The sequence below is a fragment of the Archocentrus centrarchus genome, chromosome 9 (genome assembly GCF_007364275.1).
Source record: "Archocentrus centrarchus isolate MPI-CPG fArcCen1 chromosome 9, fArcCen1, whole genome shotgun sequence".
NCBI lineage: Eukaryota > Metazoa > Chordata > Actinopteri > Cichliformes > Cichlidae > Archocentrus > Archocentrus centrarchus.
The window spans coordinates 5,853,492-5,873,669 of NC_044354.1; the positions used below are offsets into that span (position 1 = coordinate 5,853,492).

At 39.3% G+C, this 20,178-nt stretch overlaps 3 protein-coding genes across 5 annotated transcripts in view; 1 reads left to right on the forward strand and 2 right to left on the reverse strand.

The window, feature by feature from the left end:
- Window positions 1-8,031, reverse strand: part of LOC115785952 (rho guanine nucleotide exchange factor 28-like) — a 44,349-nt gene extending 36,318 nt beyond the window's left edge. For all 3 annotated transcript variants that reach the window (XM_030737905.1, XM_030737904.1, XM_030737903.1), the window contains exons 1-3: window positions 7,831-8,031; window positions 6,954-6,998; window positions 2,251-2,392 (exon numbers count right to left, since the gene is read on the reverse strand). In XM_030737905.1, coding sequence (XP_030593765.1) covers window positions 2,251-2,392; window positions 6,954-6,986 — 175 coding nt within the window. In that variant the 5' untranslated portion in view covers window positions 6,987-6,998; window positions 7,831-8,031. The remainder of the gene's footprint in view (window positions 1-2,250; window positions 2,393-6,953; window positions 6,999-7,830) is intronic.
- Window positions 8,032-8,362: 331 nt separating this feature from the next.
- On the reverse strand, window positions 8,363-15,621 carry utp15 (UTP15 small subunit processome component). The gene is made up of 12 exons (XM_030737795.1): window positions 15,462-15,621; window positions 14,699-14,817; window positions 14,257-14,349; window positions 13,959-14,143; window positions 13,041-13,219; window positions 12,583-12,708; window positions 11,646-11,781; window positions 11,318-11,402; window positions 10,969-11,124; window positions 10,734-10,835; window positions 10,410-10,543; window positions 8,363-8,932 (listed from the first exon to the last, which is right to left on the reverse strand). The coding sequence occupies exons 2-12, from the start codon at window positions 14,786-14,788 to the stop codon at window positions 8,632-8,634; spliced, it is 1,587 nt and encodes a 528-aa protein (XP_030593655.1). The 5' UTR covers window positions 14,789-14,817; window positions 15,462-15,621; the 3' UTR covers window positions 8,363-8,631.
- A 331-nt stretch (window positions 15,622-15,952) lies between these two features.
- On the forward strand, window positions 15,953-20,178 carry LOC115785614 (transcription factor BTF3). The gene is made up of 6 exons (XM_030737375.1): window positions 15,953-16,034; window positions 18,351-18,419; window positions 18,501-18,614; window positions 19,076-19,277; window positions 19,380-19,433; window positions 19,824-20,178. The coding sequence occupies exons 2-6, from the start codon at window positions 18,351-18,353 to the stop codon at window positions 19,868-19,870; spliced, it is 486 nt and encodes a 161-aa protein (XP_030593235.1). The 5' UTR covers window positions 15,953-16,034; the 3' UTR covers window positions 19,871-20,178.

Genomic DNA, 20,178 nt, shown 5'->3' on the forward strand with positions numbered 1-20,178 from the left:
TCAGTATACTTCAAACCAAGTCACACCCTAAGACAAAAACTGGTTCATCCCAAGGACAAACCCGCCAAACACAAGATCAGCGATGTAGTGTATGCTGTTCAGTGCAGTGAAGAGTGCTCGGACCTCTACATTGGTGAAACCAAACAGCCTCTTCACAAACGAATGGCACAACATAGAAGAGCCACCTCGACAGGACAAGATTCAGCAGTACATCTGCATCTGAAGGAAAAAGGGCACTCTTTTGAGGATGCCAATGTTCACATTTTGGACAGGGAAAACAGATGGTTTGAAAGAGGAGTGAAAGAAGCCATCTATGTCCACTGTGAACAACCATCATTGAACAGAGGAGGTGGATTACGTCACCAACTTTCCCCCGCTTACAGTGCTGTCCTGAGCTCCCTTCCCAGACGTCTCAACCCCCATTCACACCTTTGTTCCAGTGACCTCAATAGGCCACAGGAAACAATGGAGCGGAGTCCTAAATTGGTTTCAACTGAAACCACTGATTAAATATGACCCACGCCCCCTTCACACCTGGGCACATGTGTTCACACACATGATCAATAGAGGGTCATAACCACCTCCAGGGGACTACGCCCACAGGGGTTTAAATACCTGGGTCTCTCCACCATTTGGTTGAGAACTGAAGAAGCCTTTCGGATGAGAGGTGAAACGTCTTCAAGAAACAAAAAGAAGTCCAGTCGCCTTTTTCAAGCTCCAGAGAAATGAACATTGTTAAAACATACCATGGGCACAGGACTTTATGAATGCCTCCAAGCCATTGGATATGTTTTGAGTATCAGATTTTCTTTTTGTATGCTAACAAAGGCACTGTTCCTTTTCTGTATTTGGTAGAGTTAATCCAGTTCTTGTGAGAGTGCAAAACCTGCAGGACTGCCTGTTGTTTGTGTTGCACAGAGACACAAAGGCTTAGTAATAATGACATATTGTTCATGAAGTTGTTTTCTTTCTGGGTGGAAGCTGTGTGATTCTGCACACCTTCAGACCTCAAGCTACTTACTGTAGGTGCATGTATATGTGTAAGCCTGTATGTCTGAAGAATCAAATATCTAATCTATAATGATATGTGATAGGAAAAAAGTGAAAAACCTGGGATTGTTAGGATGTATCATTTAGTGTTTGAGCATGGCTTTGTAAAATAGTCCACAGGACATGAGAAAACACAATAATGTACAAAAGTCTTAAACCACCTCTCATTTCTTTACATTTTGCTTCCAAGGAACCAGACTTGTAATTTTTTAAAGGGCTCTTGAGCAATGGTTTTCCAGGCTTTCTGAACTTATTTCCAACTACTTTTTTTCTAACCAATTTTCAATCCAGTCCTTGTACCTGACCATTTTCAGAGGAATGAAACTGGACATGTGGAGGACAAAAGAAGAAGCAGCAGGCCTAAAAACTATCTGAAGCAGATGGACAGTATCTGAAAATCATGTCCTTTAGAAATAGGAAAAAATCCAGCAAAACCCCTGACACCGGACCTGAGAGATGCATCTGCTTCTTCAATTGATCCATCCATCTATTATTCACCAAAGCTCAATAAGAAATTGTGAGATTTCAAATTTGAAATTTCTGGTTCAAATTGTAATATGTACAGGGGAGGTCAGAAGAGAGGTACAACAGTGAGTTTATACAGCCATGTATAAAAAACACTGGGGGCTCTGCCATGGTTTAAGGCTGCATTTCAGCCAGTGGTGTTAGGGTGCTTGTCAAAACTGATGGAGTTATGAACACAGAAAAGAATGGTCAATCTGGAAAGCATCTGATTGGCAAACACTTCATTTTTCAGCATGACAATGATCTCAAACACACTACCAGTGGAGTGAAAGCAAGTGGAGTAAACACCAGTTGTGAATTAGCTTCTCCAGAGCCCGGAAGCAGAGTGGGATCATCTTGACAGAAGACAGAACAAAAAGCAGCCAACATCCAAAGAAGAACTTTGAATGTCCTTCAGGAAGCTTGGAGAACTATTCCTGAAGACTAAAGAAATTACAAGAAAGCTGCCTAAGAGAGTTCAGGCTGTGTTGAAGAATAAAGGTGGTCATACCAAATATTGACTTTCAAGCTCATAAGAATTGTACAAGCTCTGTTTATATACTTTATATACTGTATTCCCATGCATGTTTGATGAATCCATTTCCAATTTTCCTTGCAAAATATAAAGAAATAAGGAGTGATTTAAGACTTTTTCACAGTACTGCACATATAATGCTACATTAGACAAAAACATACCAGGCACAATAAAGCAGAGCATGACATCACTGTGAGCCCTGGTGACATGGACCAATGTGGATCCTTCCAAAACAATGTAAACCTCTGCGTCCTCTGGTGCAGAGTCAAAACCATCCAGCAGTGCAAACACCTTTGCTTCTCCCTGAGGTAAATGAAGGCGGGAGAGGTCAAGAGGAAAAACAAAGAAGAAAAATGCTACTGATCAAAAAATACATTTATTCTAAAGTATATGGGCTCATTTTAAAGCAAGACTTTATTCTGATTTTGATCCTCTACATTTCTGTAAAGTACATGGAATCCCCTGACTGCATTCCTCTCGAGGGTGCAATAAACCACCACCCCCCCATCAATAAAAACAGGAATGCCTTAGTGTCTTCAGCAAAGACCTGCCCTGATCCAGACAGGCTAGAACACTTCAGACTTCTCATTTAAGGCAAAAGAAACAGTCAAAAGGTTTGAAGAGTCACACCAATAAATACAAAAAATAGACTAGTGCAAATATAAAAATTGAAGGAGATATTCAAAATTGTCAGTGACATTAAAAACAATAGGTGCCTCTCATGAGACCCTGAGGTACTATATATTTAAAGAAAGTTTATCTTATATTTAAAGCAGAAGCTTTTTTTTTTTTTTCATTTGCCACAGAGTGACAAGTTGTCCATATGGAAAACAGTTGCTTATTCACATATTCAGCAAATATTAACAAAACTAAGTCCAACAGTCACTCTTTATGTTGGTTTAGCAGCTTAAATACGTCTACTATATTCACCACCTAGTTGCTACTTTTTACAGTCTGCAAACGTTTTTAATATAGAAATAGATTTCTGCAGCTTTAAACACTTCTGGTTGCATGCTGTTGTCTTGATGTTAAATTTCCCCTTTGAATACATGACTACAACTAATGCAACGGAGAGAATTTAAATATGAAGGCTGAAGGCTTTATTAGCTACTCTGTTTTACAGAGCGGCTGCTTTTCACCACCATCCAACAGTGACGGGGGAAGAAATCTATTGTAGACAATATCAATTTGTCCACCTACAGTGGCCTCAATAGACCAGTGTATTGAGGCCACAAGACATATTGTGTGGGTTATTCTTGGAAACCTATCAAAAGACTGACTGAGGCAGGAGTAGAGGAGACGGCCTGAGGAAAAAAGTGACAGCCCAAATGTAATTGGAAGGTAAGATTTAACATGAAATGCAGTATATATTAGAGATTAGTGTAGACAGTTTAATAGTATTTTTTCAGTAGTCTCTCTTTTTGCCTCAACAGCTGACCTGATTTCTCACGGTTAATAAAAACAGAGGCTTTTTGTTTTTACTTCTCTTGTCTAAAATATAAAGACTTAATCCTTCAGCTTCACTTATCTATTTCTTAATGCCTTGAAGGCTTTCATTTGACAGAGAGAAAATCAGGTTTACCAGAAATCCTCAAATGTCAACCCAGCTTCTCCTGTACCCTCATTAAGACTCTCCATGTCTGTATTATTGACCAGATGGTGACCACTAATGATGATGTGGCCACTAAATGAAATACTGCAAATATCTGTTGGGCCTGCCAGAGGCAAAAGAAAAATGGACTGGAGCAGACTTTGAAACACAAAAATGTTTCTGGTGCTTTCAATGATATGAAGTGTGCCAATGTGGCCATATGCTACTTTTTTTTTCCTTTGTCCTGCACCTTGGAGGACAACATACTCATACTATTGTGTGGATGTGAACACATACACTGTTCAGCCACAATAACAAAAGCACCTGTACCATACTGTGTAGGTCCCACTGATGCTGCCAAAACAGCTCTGACTCACTGAGGAATGGGTCTGAGAGCTCTGTGGTTGTCTTGTGATGTCTGACACAGAGATGTTGGCAGCACATCCTATAGGTCCTGTTGGTTGCTGGGTGAGCCACCTCCATAGATCAGGATTGTTCGATTGGTTTGACTTTGGTGCCCAGCTCAATGCCTTGGGCTCTGTGTAATATTACTCAAACTGTTCCTGTTTTCATGAAGGGGTGTGCTCGGTGTGTGAGAATGTTTAGGTCAGTGGTATGTTTTAAAATAATGTCCAGAAAATGCTGAAACCCAACATTAGACAGCGAGTCAAACACATTTTCATGTTGCTGAGCTGCATTGATACAACAAAGCAGTTTTGTTGCAATTTTGTTTGTATGATATCATATTATTCTATAAAATCTAATTGAATTTGTTGGAAGCGTTTGGATCATATATTTTAACAAACTTTTATCAGTCTTTAGTCCATCTAATTGATGCACCAATTTTTTCAGTGTTCAAAACCACTGAAAAAACATGTAGAAGTCTGAAAGTAGAAAGTCCTGAGGGCAGACTTCTGCTATAGCTCTGCCGCCTAGACTTCCAAGATGAAGTCAGTGGATTTAATGGTATGGGTGATTGGTATATACACAGATAAAGAGGGCCGACTGCTGTAGAGATCCACATGACACCGAAAAATAACACTATTCTGTCCTCATTAGCATTTATTTGACATGAAATAGTAAATAAAGCACAGCTGTTACTAATGACATTAGTGAAGGTTAGATTCAGTTTAGATGCAGAGCCTTAATTAGAGCCTTAACATAATTACTAACACCTGTTCTTATCTACCATTCACATCAAAACAGTCATGTGCACCAGTCCAGCAACTTCACTGTAAATCCACCACAGTACGGCAAGCTGACCTGTTTATCCTGCACCATCCTGCAGTGTTTCATGCAACCTTTAAATAACAAAAAGTTATTACACCTCAGTGTGTTTTGCAGGATATTTCACACTATGACAAAACATAATTTCACATCATATACAGATCCAGCATCTAATTTATATATTTCTTATATTTCATCTCTTTGTGTGTGATAAGCCCCGGCGGTGGATACACCAATAGGATTGTCTTTTATGCAGTACTGTTCCCTCCATTTAGACTCAGTTTGGTTTGAGTCTAAATGGAGATGCCTTACACCTAAAGTAACTAAACTGTTCTGAAAATGTAAGGAGTAGAAAGTACAGATATTTGTGTAAAGATGTGGAGAGTAAAAGTAAAAAGTTGTCAGAAAAATAAATACTCAGTGCAGATACCTGAAAATTCTACTTAAGTACTGTAATGAAGTATTTGTACTTTGTTACGTCCCACCTCTGTGATTAATTGATGGAGTGCGACCCCCTCAATAAAAGCAGAAATGTTGTCAGTTTGCTGGTCTGAAGCCTTCAGGTGTGTGTTAGCACAATGCCACAATCTTCCCAGGAGTGGACATCCCAGCAACGTCAGACTGTGCAATGTTCAGAGAAATGGCAAAAAAAACCAAGAGCTACATCTCAGACTGTGCAGGCCTCAGAATGTTAAATGTTAAAGTTCATGACAGTGCAATTAGAAAAAGACTGTTTGGAAGGGTTGCCAGGTTAAAGTTGAGTCTCTCTTAAAAGAACATGGCAGCACAGCTTAGGTTTGCAAAGTTGCATCTGTGCAAACCACAAGTCTTCAATGTCCTTTGGACAGACAAGACCAAAGTGGAGATGTTTGACATAAAAATTGGTGCAAACATTTACGTCCCCCTCAAGAATCATAACAACCAAAAAAAATGTAACGTGTCCAATACTTTGAAAAATACCAGAAAAACTAATCGCATTCCCATGAATCTGTGGATTTACATCCTAAACATGAGCACTGTCACTATTAACATTTTCAGCGTGAGCATCCAAGCACACTGTTGCCATTTTGCTCCAAGCTTCCTGAGTTGTTGGCATGGCTATAGACTTAAAGCACATGTAATCTAATTCAGCTTTGCCTTTGGCTTTCAAAACTGAGTTGTTGCACCAGAGAGTGAACCTCTGCAGAACGAAGGTGCAATATCTGAAGAGTCTGTGTTTCATTACACAAAATGGGCATTACAGTGTGTCTGCATTAAACATTAGGTGACCTTTAAATAACCTTATGTAAAAGGAAAACAGCATATAAAGCACATCAATTTAGAGATTGCTTAACTAACTTGAAAGTGTGAGGAATGTGTCCACCCTCGATCTTGAGAGAAGCACGATTTTCCTCACGTTGTTAGGTCACCAAATCAATAAAAAAATATTTGACCAAAGTCATGCCCTGTTTGTGCACAGCTAAATCACAGGCAGCAGATCCATTCAAAGGTTTACCATGATCAGAAACGCATCAAATGCATAGCAAATACAAGTTCTTTTTCAACTCAAAGTAAAATACAAATAAAAAAACATCACTGGGAATGAATTGCAGAGTTACTGATTTGATAGTTATAAACATATATGCCAGGAAGCTGTTGTCACTGTGCTGATAGGTTTATATTTTTCCCTGAGTAACTTTGATTCAGTGCACAAGTAATTCAACAGCATAAAAATAGAAATGATTTATTCATATATCTGAAAACCACACTTCCATCAACATAGTGAAGGGGTCACTGGGTTCATATTTAAACACAGAGAAACTACAGTTTTACTTGATGAACAGACATAGGAGATATCATTCATATCATTTCACACTCAGTATTTGTTCCACTTTCCATAAACATAACGGTTTGATCATGAGCACAAACTGTCATTTTCTATAAACGAGGCTGCAGGTCTCTCACTGAATCCCAAACTCAATTTTTAGAGACTTTCCAGAGGGAAAACTAACTGTTGAGATTAATTTGAGAAGCTGATCTAGACTGCAAACTGGGGCGCATACTTACATACAGAGGCACTTTCCTCCTGCTCAGTTCCATCTGCACAAGAAACTGCAGGGAAGGACAGATATATAAATTAAAAAAAAAAAGATATCTGAGAAACAAAAATGAAAAAGGGAAAACACACATTCAGTGTAGCCATGTGACTACCCATTACCTCTTCTCTTATTTTTGGTTATTCTGCCTTTTCCTCTGATCCTGAGGAGATTACCAAACCTTTTATGTGTCAAGCTGAGTCAGGGGTCCTGTGATGAGACAGGATAATCTTTTGATCCCAAGTATGTGAATAATGATTTTAATGATACTATTTTGCCTTGGTGTGTTGAGGCACCACCAGAACACCAAATCTGATATACAGGCAGATTTGTAGAGTGTATGTGTGTTTGTAGGAAATCGATTTGAGTTTCAACCTGCAGGGTTCAGATCTGTTCTGTATCAGTGGTCACTTCCTAAACTGGACCCAACAGCAGCAACACAAGTATTACTACAAAATGTTGCTCTCTGCCCTGCTTTTATATTTATACATATATATATTATTAATATAAACCAGATATCACAGTACCAAAGGAAAACCATTTAGGAGGGGATTTTGCCCCATTTCGTGAACATGCTAGCTGTATGACACAGCAGAAGTGCGCCTCATAGTTGGGTCGTTGATGGCTCCAGTGGCTGATATTTCTCATAACATATAGCCATCCTATCTTTAGGTGCAATTATGCGCTTCTTGTTTTTTCCTCGATGGCTCAAAGTAATTTGACTTATACTTAAAATCTATTTATCATGCCATTTCAGGAGTCTTGACAAATTAGCCAACTGTCAGTAACATTACATGCACTAGAAATGCTGAACTAATTCCTCAAGTAACGTTACTGGCGCACCTTACCTGCACAGGCGCTCCAACTCCGTGAGAAGAAAGCTGACAGTAAAGCTTATATCTGAGGGGGCCAATTACTCTAATTCGGGTTCATCTTCCTTTTGCTAACTGCTAATTCAACTGTCCGTGTTTGAGCTACAAGTTGGGAAGTGATCGTCAGTCGGTGTAGCTGCGTCTGCAGACTGAGCCTCAGCCTCCACTGACGGAGCATCCCCTCCTGTCTCCGCTAAAGCCTTCCAGGTCTTCCGTCTGCTCGCATGCAAATTCCTCCTTTACGAGTGAAAGTTCAGTTTCTTTGAGGTTACAGCGCCCCCCGATGGAGGGCGATAAAACAGGGACAGACTATATGAAAGAAAGCATTGATATAAACAGTGGAAATTTACTACGCAGTTAGTTGACCCTATTTTTCAGGGCAATTGAATAATTATAACCAGTCAGTATGAAAATGACAATTTATTTATTTTTTATCAGCTCATGAAATATTCCTCAATGCCAGATATTGTAAAAACACACATAGTGCGCTCAAACACTACCACACACACACACACACACACACGCACGCACACACACACACACACACACACACACACACACACACACACACACGCACACACGTGTGCGCGCACGCACACACACACTTACAAGTGTAATTACAAGCCTTCCAATAAAAGAAATGCTTCACTTGACATCCACACATTCAGATAATCTTCATACAGTAAATGTATGCTCCCTCTGCTGCTTGTTGTGCCTTTTTATGGTTTGTCAGTCTCTTAAAACCTGCACCTTTCTGCTTGGAGATGTTTACAAGTCTCAGGTGACCTGAAGCTGTGATTTTGAGGTGCCTGCTTCTCCCTGAGTCAGACCATTAGACCTGCTGATGCCAGAGCACGGCACCTCCTTTCTTGGGAGGGAAGAGGCAAACAGTGTGTCCAACATGCCCAGCACTTCCAAGAGGTCCTTCTGGTAGTCGATCTCTCTCTCCACGAGGTCCTGCAAACGCAGCAACTGTCGGTCCACCACGGGTGACTGGCCGATGACCGACTGATAGATGTCCAGGATCATCTCGGCTGCTGTTACGAGGACAGGAGCAAACCTGGCATCAACCAAGTTCCTGGGGGGGGGACAGAAAAAAGCATGAATGGGTGAATGGCTTTCTGCGTTACTTGCTGTGCAGCTGCAAAATTCAAAGGGCCAAAACATTTATCACCTCTCCTTCAGATACCAACAAAACAGCTCTAAGCTGCTGAACATAGACACAGAGCACAGTTAAATCCTGTCTCCACAGTGGACGGTAAGATTCACAATGTTTTGCATGAAGGTGCCTCCTTGGCAAAGCTGTAGTGTGGCAGGATGGGTTTTTCATAATCCGCCAAAACAAACAGACTTGTATTTGAACATAAAAGCAGATACAGACAGTAGATACCACAAGGCATCGACTGGAATAAAAATTGTGGGAATCTGATAATCAGAATATCTATAAGACTTGTATCAGAAAAGGCTTGCATCATACGTCACTAATAATTACTGAAATATGAGTTTAAGGCGATGGTATTTCTGCAAGTTCTATTTCTGTCATTTCTGTGAAGCATTTTCACAATTCATACAGCTATGAGTGACATGTTTGCAAATTCTAGACTAGAAAAAAGACGTAAAGTAATCCATAGGTTACATACTGTAGGACCAAATGTTGTCTCCTACCAGTGGACATGGTTTTTACAGTATGATACACTATGCTCTGTCTCTATGGGCTCCAAGAGTCATCTGAATTTTAAGGAAATCGGTGTGGAGTATGATCCACTCTCTTGAACACCATCACACTGTGCCAGTGCAGCGTATCAGACACAATGAGATTGTCATCTTTTACTTTTTCTTAATGCTGTTTCAGTATCTCATTTTCTCTCTGAGTTGATTCACAGTGTGCATTTCCAAGTGAGCAAGGTGAGAGGAAACGAAAGAGAAACGTCTGGTTTTGACAAGTCAAAACTGTACTGCATTTCCTCTACTGTATACACGCTTAATGAAGCCTTGACCACATTGTCTTTCTATTTCTCTATTTTTATTTTCCCTTTCATTTTTAGTGATATTCATGATTTACACGGCTGTTATCTACACGGACATTTTTTAATAAGTCGGTTGAAGATTCAAAAACATACGGCTGCATATACGCTCCCCTCCAAAAGTACTGGAACAGTGAGTCCAATCTCTTTACTCAGGGTGTAGACTTGCTTGTCATATCTGGTCATGTGTTGTTTACAGGCTTACTGGTGATATGATCACTGTTCACTTGCATCAGTCAAAGGGCTTTTTGTGCTTCAGACATTTCCCCTGAAGTAGGTGCTAAAAAAAAATTAATTCTAGTTCCTGCAGTGCAGATTCACAAAACAGGAGGGACTTCTTCAAAGTTTTAAAGGAACTACAAAAAAAAAAAAAAAAAGTTTCTGTGGTCAAAAAGTGCTGAATTCACAAATCCAACACATCAACTACAGTTAAGTAATTACAGCCTAATTTTTTTTTTTCAGACCTTGAGGTTATTCAGTTCATCTGTGAGGGCTGATAATGTGATGGCTCAGTCTTTTATGGCACCTTACCCAATGAGGAAGTTGAGTAACCGAGAGAGCCCCTGCTCATCCCTCCCTGCCAGTGCGTTCTTCAGCGTTCCTCTTCTATCCAGCTCCTTTATAACAGCCACTGGGATCTCAGGCTTTCTGAATCTGGTCCATGTCTATAAACAAGATTGAATACATTTGAACATTAAACAGAATAAAACTGCACTACTGCTTTTGTTGAACTTTTGCTTTTGCAGCATGAAGGTAGTACGAATTGTGAAAATGGACAACATAAAAACTAAAAGGCACCTCATCAATAATTAATTAAACCTTGTTGCCAAGACTATAAATGAAAGAAATGCCCACCTCCAGAGCTGTATCCAAAGCCTTGGATACGTGAAACTTTCGAAGCTGCTTGTCGTATTTGGCCAAATGTTGTTTCACAGGCTTACTGACAAGATAATCATCCTGGACAATGAAATAAATAAACAAAGGTGAGAAGGCAAACAGTCTCCTGAGATAAAAAGATTTGGTCTTTCTTTACATTTATTTAATGCATTAAGAAATAATCACTCCTGCATGTTACTAAATGTGAACTTGCCTGTTTAGGGACATAATTTTTCCCTTTCACAAAGACACGATATGATGGACGCCGCCTCTGTTGGCCAGCCGTTTCATTTGAATCTTCTTGGCTTTTCCTGTGTTTGATACTCAGAATGCTGTTGGTCATACCCACAACGATGGACTCATCATCCGGCTAAAAAGAAATTCACAGTTTTACTTTCAGCAATTAAAGAAAGAGAATGTATCACTCTGAAGTCAACGCTGATCTTTCATATCTAAGCTCACTCTGATTTAGTGAAAGCACCTTCCTGAACTTAATCTACAGGTATGTTGAAAAAGGACTGGATTATTTTAGCATGCGACAAATGGTGGATTGCGTTTCTTACAGCCAAAGCCAGACTGAGAATAGCGGCAGCATAGTCAAAGTTGTGGACCACTTTGTAGTTGGTTGTGTTGTACACCTTTACATGCCTGAAAGACAAACAGAGGCTATGAATTAAATCAAATTCCTTCATTCAACCTTTATTTGTAAAGTTCAAATGACAGCAGATTTTTTTTTTTTTTTTAATCATGGACACCTTATGTACACACAACAAGACACATGATTTACAAATGTATTCAGCAGTAAAGACAAATATGTTGATGTCTGATTCCACCACTTACAACATTTCCTCTTTCTTTATTGTGACAGACGTGGATACATGCGACATTTACCTGTCCAGAGAAGCTGACAGCAGTCTCTGTCCGTTGCTGCTGAGCGCCAAACTTGTGACAGTTTTGTGATGGTTCTTCAGTGACACCAGAGGCTGGCCTCCTTTCAGCAGGTCCCACACTTTCACATGGCGCCCTCCTGAAAAAAGCAGTGATTGAAAAAAATGGATTGCATTTTTTGTGGTTAACCATGAGTAAATATAAAAAAAATAATGTAAGGTTTTTCCCAAATGCAGGCGCAATGAAGCATGAAATGGACTATTTTCCTAATACTCCACTAGTTTGGGACCCCTTGAGGCTGGCTTTCTGTCTCCTCCCAGTCTTGAACCGGGGGATCTCTTGCATGTAGGGTGCAATTGTGTTAATCATTACACCACAGAACCACAGTGTGTGCTTAACAGAGCTAATCTACATAAAAATTAAATTATTAAATTCGGTCTATGATGCTTCTCCTGATTTTCTATCATATATACTGTTAAAACAGTGGATGCTCATATTAGGCATGGCCAATAATGAGGTCAGCATATGTATAAGTAATCCCTATAAGCCAGCAGTCCAGTTTTCAGCCTGCCCTACGTGCTCAGTTTTAGGCAGTTTTTTCCTACTCTTGGGTCTGTATGATGTCACAGATAAAATATAAGGTCATTTCATACAAAGGCTGCGAGTACAGCAGCCCCACCCGTCTGCTGAGAAGAACACTGGTCTAAAAGGAGATTAATTGTAGCTATGGCCAATTGCAGACAGTCCATGGACACTGGGGGAAGCACCAAGGCCCAGTGGAAGATAAATAAGGATTACTTTGAACTGTGAGTCATACAAAGCTACACTAGCTGGGTCTAGGAATTGAGAAAAAAAACAAAAAACACAGGGCTAAAAATTTGCACAGTAGACCCTGCTTAAACAGTCATTGTTTAAACATGAGAATTGCACTAATGAATACCTGCAGACACAAGAAGTCCCTCAGATGGATAGAGGAGGACACTCTCCACGGGCTGGCCGTGGTCCATGGTTATCACACTCTTATCTACTCTGGCATCAAACAGTTTCACCGTGTGGTCATATGAGCCTAGAAAAAGAACATCAACTGTTAGTCACACAATTTCAGGCCAAACTTTTTCATCCTTGTAAACATCCTCCCATCTGCAGCATCACTTGATTCAACAACACAAGGGTAGCATTTGGAGTGGGATTACATAGTTTTTTCCAGCAGTTACTGACTTTTATATTAATTAGTGAACTTCTATAAGTTACTCATGTCTTAAAATTAGTTTGTTGTGAATTCTGTTCTTTATAAATATTAAATTAACGCTGAAATCCTGCAGTATGTGGTGCAGAACATGTGCTTCTAACACTACAAATCTGTGGTAAAAAAAAAAAAAAGATGAGCTTCCATCTCACCAGTTATGAAGAGATCTCTGTTGAGTTTGCTAGTGACACCACAGCGAATGTAATCTGTGTGCTCTCTGTAGTTGGTGAGCTCAGTGGCATTTGGTATGTCCCACAGTCGGCATGTGTAGTCATCCGACCCTGTGACAATCTGGTAACGGTCTGAGGTGAAGTCTGTTAAATGTACCGCCCTGTGCAAAAAAATAAAAGTAAATAAACAAGACAAGATTTATATCAGTTCACATTCGTGACCACACTTTTATAAGTCAGAAATACAGTTTATAGACTGTCAGAATTCTTGATGTCATCATCAAATTCAGTCGATGGATCACTCAAGAAATCATCATTCAACTATTCCTTTATTTCGAAACAACATTTAAATAGGACAGCAGCTTGTGTTTGTTTTGTGGTAGACCATTGATTTGTGATGTGTACAGCATCCACCTGGTGGGCTATAAAAGTACTGCAGGTGAACAGTGTTGATTACAATAAGCCATAAGAATGAAATTAAGTTTGAAATCATCAAAAAAATGTTTGAGTAAACAGTAAAACTAATCATTAATATTAAAACAAAGCCATGGGATTTAAATTAGATCATCTTCTTCATCTTATCTGACATGTTGTCATGTGTTTTTTTTCCTCTTGTAACTAACAGGGAAGATGGCAAAAAGAAAGCTGATAATGAAGAAGGGAAATCAAAAGATTAAAAAAATTAATCCATAAAAAAAAGAAGAGAAATTCTTAATCTTAGTTTCGTGTGTGGAAAAGGATTCCTCCTAACTTCTACCATAGTCTCTGCAAAGACTGAGAGCGTTTAGCAGTAGCCTCAAAGTGTTGGAAGTTGAATTTAAATCTATTTTGTAACCCTGCCTTTAAACTCTTGGAGAAAACACCTTGTCACAATCAGACAGTGGCTTGTGTGAAACTTACTTTGTATGTCCTTTAAACATCCTGAGGGCCACCTTTCCACTGACATCAAACAGCCGCACGACAGAGTCCTCACATCCCGCAACAAGCAGCTGGCCATCTGACCTGAACCTGCCGCAGTATGCTGTGTCCTTAAAACGGCTAAATGTCTTGACGGGCTCCTGGGAAAATGGCCCGTAAACATGGATCTGTAGCAAAATGAGTTTTAGAATAAGAAGAATTCCCAAACACATGCTGCAAACGTAATAGTTTATTACTCATCGAGGACTAAACTGAATTCATACAAACAAAGTAAACATACTCTTGTGAATGCTGTCACAGCAAAATTATGTGGAGTCACAGGAGAGAAGTCTATGTTTGTGACTGCACCAAATTCTTTTATCTGGACTGGAGCCTGTGGGAAGGGAAACAAAGTAAGACAAGAATAAGAATATAATTGGGAGGTGCCCATGCTAATCGCCACATCACCATACCACAGTAATTAATATTAGTATTTTATTATTTATTCATATTTCAAATCCAGTCTGAATAGTCTAAACAGTTTTAGATCCATGGCTCTTTGAAAGCCATAGCTGCACTATTAAGCTATAATCTTAACAATGACCAAGAATGGACTTAATATGACAATAATATTGGTTAGCACAATTTTTAGATAACAATAAATAAATGAAAATAGTTACTGCATCATACAGGGCATGTGTTTGTTCACAGTAATACTGAAACATCATGCAGAAAAGCCTTACCTTGTAGTTTTTCCAGTAGAGCGTGTCTTGAGTAACTTTTTCTCCAAGTTTTGGATAAACCTGGATTTTGGTTGGTTTAAATGAAGCCATTTCTGTAATGATCACTTGTTAGTCTACCTCTGTTAAGATAAATAAGGGAGAAAAACATGAATATAATACAAACTTTGGTTAATTAAACTATTTAAAAAAAAAAACTGCAAGTACATAAAAATGCTGTTGTGATCAACCATGTTTAAAGCGACATTTCTGTCCAAACATTTCATTTTGAAAGTAATAGATTAGATTATGTTGGTAATTTCCCCCAATATTAGCATGATGTAGCTTCAATGCGGGGATAGGGCAGAATGCAGAACATGACACCGTGGTGGGAATTTTTAAGAACCTTTAAACTATTTAAAATTAAGCTATTTAAAATAAAGTTGGCAGGCCGACACGGATTCACAGAAACAAAATCTTCAACACGGACTGTATTTCAACGTTGTCCACTTTTTACAATATTCGAACTCCCCAAAAACTGCAACTTGTGTGAGCTAAGCTAACGAGTTCACTTGACTCCAGCGTTTTACTGCGCAAAACAATCAAATAAATCCACCCTCGAGCTTTCCGTAATAGATTAAAACTACACAAAGTTATTAGCTTTAAATCAAGCAGCTAATTATACAGACAGTGAACCAACGTGTTCAGTAGGGGACAACTTAGCTAGCAGACTTTGCGCTTTAGCCAGCTAGCATTCTCAAATAAACTGGGCTCTGACGATTCTCACCTTCGAAGTAAAAGGTCCAGGAGTGCAAACGGATTTTTTTAGGTTTGAAGTGTTGAAATTAGATGTTACTAAGATTGGCTGTCTAGGTAAACAAAAAAGTTGCTCATGTTATCCCGTAATCACGTTGTCTCTCGTGGACAGGAGGACGCCATGACTACACACGTGACTACTTCCGTTATGGTATATCTTTTCATGTATGAAAAGTTTGTAAAGTTTAAATGATGACTTAAACTAGAAAAAAAAACGTTTTATTTTATATATATTTGTATTAGTATATGCGAGAGATCAGCCTAATTATCTGATTAAATTTGGATTTTCCTGAAATGCATTTCTTGTCCTAGCACTGAAATCTTTAATATTAACCCATATTTTAAACTTTACTCTAAGTGGCTGTTAAAAATGTTAAATCGGATGTTTGTATCAGAAAAATATTGGAATTTAAGCTGTCTTAAGTCACAGCGCACATTTAGTAAACTTTTGGGTCATCCGGCATCAAATGGCGTAACTTCCGGTTTTCGCTCCTTTCTCCCGTCCCTTATCAACGGTGTGACCCGCGTGTTTACACAGTCCCAGGTTAGTTTACTATCGTCTGGTCCTTTTTAAGTGTCTCAGACAGTTTTAATCCTCTGACTTTTGAACAACACCCCTGTCTTGTTACGGGTTTAAACGGGAGGAACGTGTCTGTGTGCTTGAATGCTAACATCAGTTTAAGAGGCCCAGGCTAGCTGTTTAGCTCGAGTTGCTAACTAGCTGGCAGTTCATTTGACATAAATTTGTGAATATTGTTTTGAAAAAAACAAGTTTCGTAATGTTGGGGACTGGAAGCGAGTCAATTTTTACATCACTGGGACATGTTAGAGAAGTGGGTTTGTGAAGTTGCTGGTTAATTTATAGCCTTTTCGCACTGGGGAGCGTTTCACGGCACTGACTTCAGCTGACCGCCCCTGATTCATGAAGCTCATGTCTGTCGAGACTTGCGGTGTGCATCTATTTTTGGTCGGGGTGGCTGTGCGTTCTTGTTAATTTCTTAAGACTAAACAGCAGTGGTGGGGATTTGGGGAAGTTTTAAGTTAGCAGTTAGTTGTAATTACCAGCTTCATGTTTTATGTCATCATATAAATTGCTCTTGTGTTAGTCATAATGGTAAATATAGAGATCCATTTGCTCTTTTTGCATGTTAAACATTTTGAGTCTTGCATTCTGCTCAAACTCTAGATGGACAATAAATAGAAAACCAAGTTTAGTTTTCAGTAAGTGTGTCAAGGGAGATTTTTTTTCTTTTCCTCATATGACTGGCATTCGTGAGAAACGGGCACTGAATCCCAGCTTGCTTTCCTCGACAACTGACAAAGAATTGAACAGTCTCTATTTTTTTTTTTTTTTGGTAATGTAACAAATGGTGAGAGAGAGAATATCAACTAAAAATCCAGAAAAACACCATATGTAAGTTATGCATTGATTTGCATGTCATTGAGTGAAATCAGTTTTTGATCCCCTATAACCTAGCCAGAATTCTGGCTCCCACAGATTAATCAGTCAATTACAAATACTCCCAATCTCAACCCTTTATGCATATAAAATAGACCTGTCCACAGAATCATTTTCTTCCATTCCATCCTCTCCACCACCATGGGCAGTGCAAAAGAGCTGTTAAAGGACTTCAAGGACAAAACTGTAGATTTGCACAAGGCAGGAATGGACTTCAAGACCTTGAAGAATCTTGGTGAGAAGGTGACATCTCTTGGTGCGACTATTTGGAAATGGAGGAAATCTAAAACAGCCATCATTCGCCCTCATTCTGGATCTCCAATCATTAGAAAGGTGGCGAATTAGCCCAAGGAGGAGCTTGTTAGTTATCTGAAGGCAGTTGGGACCACAATCACCAAGGATACCATTGATAACACCCTACACTGTAATAGATTGAAGTCTTGCAGTGCCCGCAAAGTCCCCCTGGTCAAGACAGCACACAAACAGGTGCTTCTTAAGTTTGTCACTGAACAGCTAAATGATTCAGAGAGGGTTGGGAGAAAATGTTGTGGTCAGATGAAACCAAAATTAAGCTCTCTGGCATTAACTCAACCCGCCGTGTTTGGAGAAAAAGAAATACTGAGTATGACCCAAAGAACACCATCCCCACAGTCAAGCGCGGAGGTGAAAACATTATATTTTGGGGCTGTTTTTCTGCTAAGCGTACAGGACAACGTCACTGCATTGAGGAGCCAATGAATGGGGCCATGTACTGTAAAATTTTGGACAAGAATCCCCTCATCCAGAACATTGAAGATGGGTCTTCCAGCATGTCAGTGATCCAAAACATACTGCCAAGGCAACAAAGCAGTGGCTCAGGAAGAAGCACATTAAGGTCATGGGCCTAGCCAGTCTCCAGAGTCCAGTAGAAAGTCTGTTTAGGAAGCTGAAGCTTTGAGTTGGTAGCCAAGAATCCAGTAGGTTTTAGAGTTTCTGTAAAGAGGAGTTGGCCAAAAGCCCTCCTGAGATGTGTGCAAACCTGGTGGCTAACTACAAGAAACAGCTTACCACTGTGCTTGGCAATAAAGATAAAATAAAATAAAGATATCTCCACCAAGTACAAAGACATGTTTTGCATGGGGATCAAATACTTTTTTTTCACCCAATGAAGTGCAAATCAATTTTTAACTTTTATGTCATTCTTTTTCTGGAATTTTGGTTAATATTCTCTCTCTCCATTAAAATGAAACTACCTTACCAATTAGAGATACATAAGTGAGCAAACTTACAAATTCAGCAGGGGAATTATTTCCCCCATTGTACATTGTAGAGCTATTTCTAAACCACTAACATGGTTTCAGAAATAACATTTAAGCACAGACTAACTGACCTATTTTATGTATCTGTTGTTTCTCATGTTAGATGAAGGAGTCGATAATGAACCAGGAGAAGCTTGCCAAACTGCAGGCTCAGGTCCGCATAGGCGGCAAGGTGAGTCAGATCTTAATTTGGAAAATGAGTGTTGTCTTTGAGTGGTTAGTTCATATCTAATCTAATGTGTCTGCTTTTTAGGGGTCAGCTCGCAGAAAGAAGAAGGTGGTGCACAGAACAGCTACAGCAGATGATAAGAAGCTGCAGTTTTCCCTGAAGAAACTGGGAGTCAACAATATCTCTGGCATTGAAGAGGTACAGCAGGTTTTACACTGGACAAAAATAGTTAATGCTTTTAGGCTTGAGCTTTCCAATGTAAATCTGACTGAAGGACTCGTATGTAACCAAAAAATTCACTCACTCTCATTAACTGAAGGATACATAAGGCTGAAAAATTAAGAATAAGCAATGTTAAGACACTGGGGTATTTTGTAATGCTTCATTTTTTCATTTTGGAGGAAAAAACAGACTTTAAAAAACTTGTCTAAAATGTTATTTAAGGTAATAAAAGCGTATGTGTGGTGTAAGCACTCCGATTGGAAGTCAGTTGTTGTCTGATCAGCAACAGCAAAAATAATGTAAGAGGACCCAAGAAATGGCTGGTCAGCATGTTAACTCAATCCAGGGTTGAAAAGGGTGTTTGGAGAGAGCATTATCTTCTTTGACACTCACCATAAACTTTTTCTTTCCCTTTTTTTTTTTTTCCCCCCCTACAGGTGAATATGTTTACAAACCACGGGACAGTGATCCACTTTAACAACCCAAAGGTTCAGGCCTCCTTGGCTGCCAACACTTTCACAATCACAGGGCACGCTGAGAACAAACAGCTCACAGAGATGCTCCCAGGAATCCTAAACCAGCTGGGAGCCGACAGTCTCACCAGCCTCCGGAGATTAGCCGAGAATCTGCCCAAACCAGGTACCCACAATGCTCTTTTCTTGACCTGTTTGTTTACATCAGTAGGTTTGAGTTCTTTCTAGCAACGTCTTTTTTTGTCTCGCCCACCTTCTTTCACACCAGGAGAGAACAAGGCTCCCATGGTTGCTGTTGAAGAGGAGGATGATGAGGTTCCTGGTAAGAAACTATAAATATTGACTTTTAAAACAGATTAAATTAATTCTGTAATATACTGTAGTATTAAAATTGTCATATTGGTAACACCCTGGAAAAGTTGTATATAGATGTTTATATATATTACTCATATGTTAAGTGTGTATTCTGGACTCATTCCCATGGAATATAAGTTCTCTTATTTGGTCTAAAACAGTCATAGTGTATCTATAAATGTGGTTATGAGTAGAAGGCCAGCCTCTGCCTCTGACTATAGTTTAAGTCAAAGGGCTCAAATTTTTGGTTATATTATTTAGTAATTAAACCTAATTCTTACTGAGGCAACATTTTTTTTATCTTGAGCTGTCACCACCCTTCTTTATTCTCCTCTTTTTTTTTCTTTTTTTTTTTCAGATCTCGTTGAAAACTTCGACGAGGCTTCAAAGAACGAGGCAAACTAGCAAACACCAGTAAACGTTTCGGAGCACCTTTTGACTCGCCGTGCTTTGGCATAGAAGCATTTTGTTCATCTGTTTATGCTTTGTGTCCACAGAGTGTTAAAGTTGGTGTAAAACAAGTGAAATGAGCTCTGTATGGCAGCTTTCACGCAGCCCTTTGTGCCACATGCTCTGCAGTACAAGTGAAATTATTTAAGTGGAATGTGCAAACCTTTTTATTTCTCACGCTGCCTCTCCTGCATTGTGATGTCCACACATCAGAAATGTAATGGTGGAATGAATCATGTAATAAAGATCACCTTTCCCATTTA

What these genes read in the sequence shown, in the direction of transcription:
- LOC115785614 (XM_030737375.1), top strand. Translation starts at nt 18,351, where the DNA reads ATGAAGGAGTCGATAATGAACCAGGAGAAGCTTGCCAAACTGCAGGCT. An exon ending in ATATCTCTGGCATTGAAGAG is followed by an intron (nt 18,615 to 19,075) that starts GTACAGCAGGTT and finishes CCCCCCCTACAG; the next exon opens with GTGAATATGTTTACAAACCA. An exon ending in CGAGAATCTGCCCAAACCAG is followed by an intron (nt 19,278 to 19,379) that starts GTACCCACAATG and finishes CTTTCACACCAG; the next exon opens with GAGAGAACAAGGCTCCCATG.
- utp15 (XM_030737795.1), bottom strand. Translation starts at nt 14,788, where the DNA reads ATGGCTTCATTTAAACCAACCAAAATCCAGGTTTATCCAAAACTTGGA. An exon ending in TCTACTGGAAAAACTACAAG is followed by an intron (nt 14,350 to 14,698) that starts GTAAGGCTTTTC and finishes CCCTTCCCACAG; the next exon opens with GCTCCAGTCCAGATAAAAGA. An exon ending in CTGTGACAGCATTCACAAGA is followed by an intron (nt 14,144 to 14,256) that starts GTATGTTTACTT and finishes ATTTTGCTACAG; the next exon opens with ATCCATGTTTACGGGCCATT.